Genomic DNA, 10,428 nt, shown 5'->3' with positions numbered 1-10,428 from the left:
AATAATAAGCCTTACAGCTGACCCACTTCTCTAATTTCTAGGATTTGCTTCTCTAATTTCACAAGGTATTGCTAATAAGAAAATATTTTCCACTACTCTGTACTTCATCTAGGTTAAATATGCATTATTTTAGCGCTGACAAGAAAAACAATTTTCTGATATTCCAAACACTGATGTGCAAAACCAACAGTCCTTGACTGAAGTCACACCAAGCTTTTTATACCGTATATATCTTTGTTTCATCATTATGAATTTTTAGCTGAATTTTACTTGGAACTTGTGTTACTCAGTTGGTGTCAATTATCCAAAGGGCCTAAGTCCATCTCTGTTACAAAATACTGAGTTCTTTCATATATGTGCATATAGACAAACAAGAATCAAGATATCAATCATCTTGAATCAAGATATCTTGGCTGAAGTAATGCCTGATATCTGATAATAGGGTGCAGTGGATACTTTTGCTATAAAAATTGTTCCATGTTCAGGTAACCTATCTTCAAACTTTTGGAAAAACTTTGATAATTGTTTTTCTCATCTTATATTTGAAATACATCTGCTATTAGGTGGTTTCAGAACAGCAGGCAGAGCTCACATCTCACTTGCACAAAAAATTTACTAAGGAGCTTAGCATTCATTAGGAAAGACCATGAATACTAATATGGTGAGACGGCACAAATTAGAAATTGTCTGTGGTATACCCATATGTAATTTTTAAAACAGCTAAAAGGAGCACAGAAGTCACAGCTCTGCTGAACACTTTCTAGAGTTATCATTTTCCATTTAAAAATCAGTTTCTCTGGTGTACTTGCTTCTTACCTACTGTGAAGTACATGTGACTTTTTACATTTCCACTCTTCAGACAATCTTTTCCTCCTCCATTACAAGAAAATTGCACAGGTTTGTTATTAAATGATACAACTATTCACACACATTAAAGTTCAGACCCTCTTTGTTAAGTTTTCTCATGGTAAGGCAAATGTACCTCAACAAATAATAGAGACAATGGTGGATGGGGTCAGCAAGCCTATAACTGCAAATGGGACATCACAATAATGTTTTGTTTTAAGGCTGAAGTGCTGACCCTTCATGCAAAGAACTGTCTGCAGAACCAGCACACTCTGAGGAATCAGCACTCTCGGGTGCCTCACTGAAGTGCCTCCACACTAATGTGCATAGCCCAGGGGATGGACAGGCAGTCACAATTCTGGGTGCAGTTGGAGGACTGCGACCCCCTTGGGGTCACAAAGAGATTTGCGGGGATGCTAAGCACAACTGGAGTGCTACAATTGATGGATGCAGGCTCTCTTGATTGAGAGCCAAAATTGAGTCAACCAGATTTCAAGTGTTAGTAATAAGTGCTTGTAATGGAAACAATAACAGCTCTGTTAAAGTCTTTAAGTTCTAATCAGCAAACACTCAGCTTGCATGGGAAGTGAGTTTTTTTTGGCTCATTAATTGCATGAATGTCTGGGCTGGGACGCCAACCATGAAGAGACAGCAAATCAAGCTCTGCTTTGGATACAACATGAGCATTCATCAGAGAGACCTGGTATAATTGTTGATGTTTGCTTCTACATATTTTGGCAAAAGAAAAGATGGAAAATGGTTTCTTCTTAACCTGACCTGATGTTAACTTGGGTGCTAACATAATAGAACCATGGAATGGCTTGTGTTGGAAAGGACCTTAAAGATCATCTAGTTCCAATCCTGTGGAATTGGAACTTAGCTTATAGGGCAAAGTTTTAAAACCCATGGTTAAGGAAAACTGAGCAGAACTATAAATAAATATAAATAAATCCCATAAAAGTAAAATAAAGTAAAATAAAGTATATTTAAAAGAATATTAAAATAGTATTTCTTCAGTACTGACAAACAAATATGTTCTATTTAAAAGTCATGACATTTTCTGATTATTCTTGTTAAGGTAGATAAGGAAATACATGAGACATATTTCATAAACAGTAATTTATTAAAGCAAACAGTTTCATTTTCTTAATAAAATGTGCTAATCACCTGAAAAAAGTCATCAATAAATAGGTTTTTTGCATTTATTTTTACTGTGTTGACTTTGCAAAGTAAGTGTTTGCATAGATTTCACAGGTTTCTATTATTACTGTCTAAACAGCCTATTCTTCTTTAGTATTATTTGGAACATTGTGCTTCATATTAAATATCACAGATAGAACAATACAACAATAATTGCATTTTATGACACTGGAATAACTGGTTCTCAAGTCAAACCCAAAATTTGTTTACAAGCAAAGGTAAATAAATAAGTCTTACCCTTCTCATTCTGAACAAAGCAAGAGTCTTTTCAGAGCTCTACCAAGTTCTCCACTATGCCTTTTCTTGCTTTATTTGTCAACATTTTAGCTGGAAAAATTCTGAAAGATATCTGCACCCTCAAGCCAGTTCCGGAAACATGACAGCCCTTTGTCTCTGATCTGCTTTCTTCCCTTGTCAGTAATGACTTCACCAGTTTGTTTCACAATCACCAGTTTAGGAATTGCTGTTATGTTGTATTTCTTCTTCAGATCACTGTGGGAAAAAAAATTAAAAATAAAACACACCATTAGGAGCATTTTAAGAAAACCCCTAGTGTCTTTACAAAGGCTACTCTGGCCAGGACATATGGGAGAGCAGAAGTGATGAGTGCCTGGGCTTCCTCAGAGTTTGAAGCAGAGCACTGGGCACTGTAAGGAGATGAACAAGGCTGTAGCTGGAAGCCTACACAGTGAAATGTAGCTCTGAGAGTTAAGAGAGCTGCAGTATCCTTCCTGTAAATGCTCATCACTGCTGCCTGCAGTTTCCACAGGAGCAGAGGCTCTTGGAGATGTAAAAGATGTCCATAGAAGCAAAGTTTGATATACTCTTCCACCTGTTTTTTTGCTAGCCCAAAACAGATGTAATTCTGGGTCCATTTTACAGCACAGGAGAAGGATCTCACTTAGATTAGTATTTGATATTCATTCCCCTACAAATACACTTGAGTGTCCTATAGTGCTACTTCCTGCAATCACCATTAAAGAAAGCATGATACATCATCTTTTTGTGTAAATGGAGGAGACTGAAGATACTCCTTAAACTCCCTCAGAGAAACAAGCCTTCTACAGACAGAAAAGTGAGCAATCAAAATATTTGGAATAAGAGCCACCTGTCTGTGTTGCCAGAGAAAAAAATTTCAACACCTCCTCTGCACCTTTAGAAGAACCAGAGGACAGACACAAAACAGGCAGTAACAGAATAGCCAAATTCCAAAACACTTACAACATCTCTCTCAAAACATACTTAAAATACTAAATGGAAATACGCTGCCTGAGCGCCATCACCACAAGCAAGAACATTTGCTGTATGACGTTCAAACACCACAGAAATCTGAGTAGGAAAAAAATGTAGACATTGCTAAAAAATGCTTTACACTAATACATAGACATTCTCAATGATTTCCTGGGAGGAAAAAAAATACTGAAAGGTAAGACTGAAATGAAATACTGACCCAGATAAGGCATACCTGAAACATGCCTTCCCTTCTCTATTTTTCCTTAAGAGAAGAAAAATCAACAGGTGAAGCATACTGCTCTGCTGTTTTGTTGGCTGAGCAATAATGCAGAAAATACTATGGAAGCAGCAATAATGTGTATGGACCAGGTTTGCTTCCTCAGTGAATTGTGACGTACAAGCAATCAACCAACAATCCCCACAGACCTTTCCAAAATCTGCTAAAACAGGTGATAAAAACACATTCCAAAGCAAGTATGCATAGAAGCCATGTAAAACTACTATCACCTTGTTATAGGTAGATAATGAGACGATTGCCTGTCACAATTAAGGGATGACTATTGTGTGAGTATTAAGAAAAGTTTTAGTGATGTATAGTTATGTTATTAGAGTTTAGATGTCCTCTGTTCTCCCCATAGCTCCCTTTCCCCCTGCCCAGTATTGTGACCATGAGACAGCCTGGGGTGTCTATGTGGTAAATAGGTATGATTCGTGCTGACAAAATTGAAACAGTAATCAATATTGATACAGTAATTAATATTTGGAAATAATAAAACAGTTAAAAGGTGTAATGCCAAGAAAGAAAGGGAGAGGAGGGGTTCCACCCCCCCCACACCCCTTTCCTGCAGATGTTCAAGGCAGGAAAAAGCAAGAGATAACAGTTACTAAAAATTAACAGAAAGAAAGGAAAATTTGGTTGGGTCCCAGGAAAATGCTAATTATATGAGATTTATTGCTTTGATGCTTAAATATAATATTATGTTAGTTTTGGCTTACATTATACTAGCTCGGTGCGCATGTGTAACTCAAAGGTGAATTAAAGGACATCGAGGAAGAGGAGAGGCCTTCATCAGAGATGACCCCCAAAGAATGATGCAACCATCTAAAAGAGTGGAGGAGAGCGCGCAGTAAAGGTGGTGATGAGGGCAGAGGTAGAAATGTGATGAATCAAAAATGGGAGGAGATGGCATTGACATATGGCATAAAAGGGGGAATTTTCACTTGACAAGCTTGTATGTGAGGTGGCAGGGGTTCAAGGACCCTGCACTCTGTACCTCACACTGTTATTTTTTTTTTTTGCTTATGTGCTATTATTGGAACCAAAATATCCCTTATTTAAACCAAATTATATTGTCAATATTTCAAGTGTATCTGATTTTATGTATTCTAAGCTATTCAATTAAAATTGCTGCTACCTTTAATATGGTTTGCGGGTTTTTTTATGATGGGATAATTGGGCAAATATAACATCTAGGACAGGTAAAAAGAAGGCTGCACATGTGTCCCTTGCATGGGGCAGTTGGGAATGGGAAAGCTTGGTGCTTAGGGGGTGCAGCATGGCAACACCTGACCTCTAATCAAGTTACAAGAAAGCAGTTTCCACTGACAAATGGCAAAGAGGAGCTGACTGACAGACTTTGGGAGGGGCCAGGGCTGGCTGATGCAATGCCCAGGGGTATAAAAGACTGAGCACCCATCCTGAAGACTAACTGGCTATGTGGTATGCACATATACCATGTAGCCAGTGCTGCAGCTATTTCCTTAGGCAGTCCTTTGTTGTATTTTTGTTAAGGTTTAATAAACCTTTTTAAATTTTCAAAGTGAGCAGCTTTCTCACAACCTCATACCACCTGAATGACAAACAAGATGGGTGGAAGACTTATTGGTGAACGATAAACACAACTGTATCAATCACAGACAGAGCACAAGGAGACTGAAGATACGGAATTTGCCATGGAGACTGGAATCTTACACATTACTTTCCTGAGGGAGTGCATATATCCAGCCCAGCATGGCACCTTGTTCAGAGAGCCTTAGGGCAGAAGGTTGCCTGCATCAAACCAGACTGAAGCATGCACAGATTTTGCTCACATTTGTGCGCAGCTTTCAAGATCGGTGGACCTGAAGAAGGCTCAGAAAGAGTTCTGCAGACAGTGCTTCTTAATCACTTGGTACATAGGTACATGTGCTTACAAAAATGACTTTTTAAAAGTTATTAATATCATTTTCTCTGATAGGAACCTAAAATGTCATGATTCTCCTCCACAAACCACATATGTCCCATGGGACTAACTCCAATGGCAACTCATGGTATCATTAAACCATAAATAGAAATAAAAACCCATGACATTAAGACTGAGGCAAACTGGAAGGCATAGCCATTGTTAGATCTTTTTATTCTTATGAGAAGGTTGGATGAAAGTTTCTGAGAGCACAGATTTTGTATTTCTAGAAAATACTGACATGAGCTGGGAGCTAATTTTCTTCACAGCATCCTTCATGGTGTGTGCCAAAACAGCACTGCTAACACACAAGTAATTTAGCTATTGCTGAACAGTTCTTATGCAGCACCAGGGCCTTTTCTGCTTCTTGTGCTACCATGCCATTGAGTAGGCTGGTGGTGCTCAAGAATCAGTGAGGAGGCACAGCTGGGTCAGCTGATCTCAAACGACCAAAGGATGTTCCATACCATGTAACACTATGATTAGCTGTAAAAGCTGATGAAAGAAGGGAGGAGGGACCAACATTCAGAGCCAGGAGATTTATTTTTCCATGCAGTCATTACAGGATGAGGCTATCCTGTGCTGGAAGCTGTTAAATATCTGTCAGTGAATGGGAATTAGTGAATGAATTTCATTTCTTGATTTGCCTGTGTATCTTTACTTTTGCTTTATCTATCAAACTGTTTTTATTTCAACCCCTAAGTGTTCTCACTTTCACCGTCCAGATTCCCTCCCCCATCCCGTGGGGGCAGGGAGTGACCCAGCAGCTGTCTGGGTCAGGCAGAGCCTACCCAGGCTGAGCCACAACACAAGTATCTTTATATAAGGGTTTAAAATCTATGGGCAAGAGCAGTCCTGAGATGAAGACAACATGGGACAGATATAATATAATCTTGGGAACATAAATGGTAAATTTTATACACTTGTGTAATGTGATATCTGAAAACACTGGAATTATAACATCTTTCACTTGGAAGTGCAGTCATGTGAAAGTGATGGGCTTCTTGCTCATCTGCTTCTAGTAGTATGTCCTGTAATACCACTGTAAGTATTTTCTTTTAGTTGTGAAATTTCTGCATTGTTAAATCTTAAGTCATAAGCATGCATGTCACATGCTTGGGATTAAATTTTAAAGTGTCTGCTGAGATTTTGCAATAGCAATCTAAAAACTCTAAGAACTAGGCAATTGCTCTTAACTGCTCAGATACTTAACATTATTCTTTGTTTTTTAACACCCCATCCTCCCCAGTATTTCTGCAGGTGCCAATCTACCCTCATACGTAAAGCTTCCTAATATAAAATGTACATATAACCTTTTAATTTTCTTTTTATGGGCATTTTCCACGATTCTAATTTTTACTGAGCTGTACAGGACAACTCAGTAAATACCTGCCTACCTGGAAGCCTGCAAGAACTACTGTACACACCAGGCACCCTCACAAAAACTGATGCCTTTCATCACAAGATTCAGTACAAACACAGCAGAATGTCTTTGTGTGCCATTATCAAATCATCAGTCCTATTTAACACCCTTTGTTGTTGATGTTCTGTCCAACACCTGCTTTTCCTCTCTACTACCTTCTTTCTCTTCCAAGTGTTCACTTCCTACCAGACTGTCTTCACACTCCACTTCAAGAATCAAAAAACTGCGCCTCAGGCAACAAAAAAATTTACATCAACCTCAGACAGTAAAAGGACCAGGAGCAGTATTTCCTAGTCATGCCACAAACCACATAGGGTAGTAAAGGTGCAGTCCCACCTCTGGGAAATAGCCAGGATAGACAGCACGGAAGAGTCTGGAGATCCTGCTTTGAATTCAGTATTCTGTTTCTCTGAAGGTAGGCTTGACACTGCAGTGTTAGGCTCTACACACTACAAGAATGAATGCTGGCTATTTCTTAAGAAAAATTAATCACCAATGCTTCTGTTCTTGAAAAGTATTTTGGATGGCGTACTTAAAATTGGTTCTCATGTCTAGAAGAGACATCAGTCTATGTTGCAATTATGTATCTTAAACACTGAAGCAACCAGCTAGGATATCTTAACCTCACTGAAGATATTAAATGCCTTCTTTACACAGTCAAAATAACAATAGCCAATTCAAATAATTGCAATGGAACTTTAAAAATAATAATAAAATTTAAAATATTAATAATACAATTATCTTACCCATTTTTTAAAAATTATATTCTTAAATAGAACTAGTACCTAGCCAGAATTATAGTTTGGAGTAGTGACTACACATCTGCACTAAGTCTATGATGATTAACCAGTACCCCTGACACCAAACTACCAGTTAATCCAGCCTAAGCACCTTGAACAGCTCCACACAGTCCTTCATTGTTACACACAAGAAACACAACTCCAAAAACATTGCTTGTTCATATCCCCTCTCCATTCTGTTCTTCAGTAACCACTGTGATCTCACATCATCTGGCAGGACAAGCCATGCTTCTCAACAGAACTGTGAAGGACATTACAGGATGCCACAGAAAAGCCAATTAAACAATCTCTTTGCCTCCACTCTGCATTAGTTGAGCAAGAGCAGTCAGAAATAGACCTCTAATCCACAGAGGATGAAGCTGTAAGCACATTCCCAGGGGCCATGCTGAACAGCTTGCTGGGTGTGGGGACTTCAAGGGCTGCATTTCCTGATGGAAATCTGCCTGCATTCTATCATGTTTAGTAGATATCAAATACAATTACTGCCTGGGAAGATTGTAGAGAACTATGCAAAACAATATTCAAGCCAGTGGGAAAAAGATCTAACATAAATTGGTAGTGGGCATCCAGAAATGAGTCAGGAATGGATGAAATTGTTCCTGGCTTCAAGCAGTTTGCTCTTGAGTTTGTCAAACTGCACTGAAAAAACAAGATTAGCCAACATGCTCCCTGTTGAGTGAATAGCTGGGGTGTTACATACCAGGTAGCATACTGGGGTCAATCTCGAATTAAAAGGAAAGATAGAAGTTACTAGAAGCACTAGAAAAGATTCCTTTCTTAAAATAATTGATTTGGCTGCAAGTTTTATTACCCAATCTCCATTTAAAAGTCATATTACCTTCTTGACTGGTACCACCTGGAAAAAAAATTTCTACAATCAACTCATTTAAAGAGAGGGGGGAAAAATCTCTTTATCAATATTTACATGTATTTCAGGACTCCAGTTACAGGCATTTCAGTAATCCTGAACATCTTACTTGTCCTCCTGTAATCCCAGTTTAAACATATAGGAGCTAAATCAGATTTCTAAAAGTCATCCAAATGAGGCTCCATCCTTGATTTAGGTCATCAAAACACTTCTTGGTATCATCCTTCACCCTGTTCCTTACACACATGCCCTTTCCTTTTGCTGTTTTCATGAGCAAGCTGCCTACAGGAATGTCACTTTGGAAACGGAACCGCACAGGAGTTCTACACCCCAGTACCAGGTGCAGTATGCCACCGCTAAACTCCAGCTGATACTGTATCTGTCTGAAATTCTTCACAGTTTCCTCTGCTTGAAGTAGTTCAGTTACAAGTTTTCCTGTGTCTTCATTTGCCTTTTTCCCAGAGCACTAACCTAGACAATGCAGACCAACCTTAGTAACAATTACCGCCGTGCTGAAAAGCAATCACTTGATCCTCACCTGCCATTCGTTTTTACCTCGCTCATCTCTTTAACACATGAGGTCTTTACTCTCTGACTCTTGTTCACAGACCTTTTAGCTTCCAAAGGAGGGGCGCAAACCCGCGTTCTTTACGTGTGGGACGGGCCAAAACCCGCGACCAAGCGGTGTGACAGCCAGCGGCGGGCGCACGGCCGGGAGACGCCGCAGCCTGGGCTCCAGGCGCCCCAGCGGGAAGGCAGGCGCGGGCTAGCGGGGCACAGGCGGAGGTTCGCGGCAGCTGCTGTGTCAGGGCTATCCGAGCGCCCCTCCGCCCCCTCCCGGCCCTCGGGGCAGCGGCGCTGGGGTGGCCGCCGGTACTCACTGCTTGTAGGGGTCGTGGAAGGGCAGCGCCAGCCAGTCCCCGTGCATGGCGCGCATGTAGCCCAGCATCTCCTCGGCGCTGTGGTCGGAGGAGATGAAGACGACCTCGAAGGGGGCGGGCGGCTCGCTCTCCTCCAGTAGCTCCGTGTAGAAGTCACAGAGGACGGGGGTGAAGTCGCGGCACGGTGAGCACCAGCCGGCGGAGAAGTACAAGCCCACGACTTTGTTCTGCAGGGCCTCTTCGGGGTCCACGCTGCGGCCATCCTTGCTGACCAGGAGCCGGCCGCTGAACACATCCACCATGCTGGCACGGCCGCGGGCCCGAGCGCTCCCCAGGAACCCTCCCTCCTTCCCCCAGCGCCGCCACACCGCCGCGACACGGCCACCCTGCCATGGCAGCGCCGCCGCCGCCCCTTTATAGCGCCCGCCACCGCCCGGGCCCGCCCAGCGCCCGGCGCAGCCACGGAGACGCGGCCGCTTCCCCCTGGCCCTCCGAGCGCCTCCTCCTTCCACAGGAGCTCGGTGCAGCTCGAGGATTGCTCGAGGAGCCGGACCTGCAGTAAATTCAAACAGCAATCCCGGGCGCCGGCCCCTTCAGCTCGCCATGGAGCTCGCCGCCTCTCTCCTGGAGGTCTGACCACCAGCCTCAGTAATTTTGACAATAAAATTTTTATTATCAGGCGTCCTGCCCTTTCTTCTTTTTTTTTGTAGCATTAAAATTATCTGAATTCTGGATATGAAAGGAGCTGTCTATTCTCTGTCCCAGTAGATAAGAGAAATTCTCATTTTATTCCAGTGCACTTATCATGTGTTTGGGTTGAATAATGCTTTTTTCCTCCAGCTGACATTGAGTTAGAAATTAATAAAAATTGTATTACAAATAAGAAATCTTTTTTCCTGCCTAAAGCAAACTGCAAAAATGGAAATGAAAGGTGATTTGGTGGTAGGGCTATTAA

The 10,428-nt window shown here is 41.3% G+C and overlaps 1 protein-coding gene across 1 annotated transcript; it reads right to left on the bottom strand.

The window, feature by feature from the left end:
* Window positions 1-1,958: 1,958 nt before the first annotated feature.
* Window positions 1,959-9,800, bottom strand: NXNL2 (nucleoredoxin like 2). The gene is made up of 2 exons (XM_036403468.1): window positions 9,474-9,800; window positions 1,959-2,538 (listed from the first exon to the last, which is right to left on the bottom strand). Exons 1-2 carry the CDS (start codon window positions 9,773-9,775, stop codon window positions 2,370-2,372), a joined length of 471 nt encoding a protein of 156 aa, XP_036259361.1. The 5' UTR covers window positions 9,776-9,800; the 3' UTR covers window positions 1,959-2,369.
* Window positions 9,801-10,428: the final 628 nt, after the last annotated feature.

The sequence above is a fragment of the Molothrus ater genome, chromosome Z (genome assembly GCF_012460135.2).
Source record: "Molothrus ater isolate BHLD 08-10-18 breed brown headed cowbird chromosome Z, BPBGC_Mater_1.1, whole genome shotgun sequence".
Classification (NCBI taxonomy): Eukaryota; Metazoa; Chordata; class Aves; order Passeriformes; family Icteridae; genus Molothrus; species Molothrus ater.
This window is presented reverse-complemented; position numbering and strand designations above follow the sequence as displayed.

Excerpts from the sequence above, each read along its gene's own strand:
- NXNL2 (XM_036403468.1), bottom strand. The coding sequence starts at position 9,775 with ATGGTGGATGTGTTCAGCGGCCGGCTCCTGGTCAGCAAGGATGGCCGC. Across the intron at positions 2,539-9,473 it reads TTCCACGACCCCTACAAGCA|TGATCTGAAGAAGAAATACA; the intron begins GTGAGTACCGGC and ends TTTTTCCCACAG.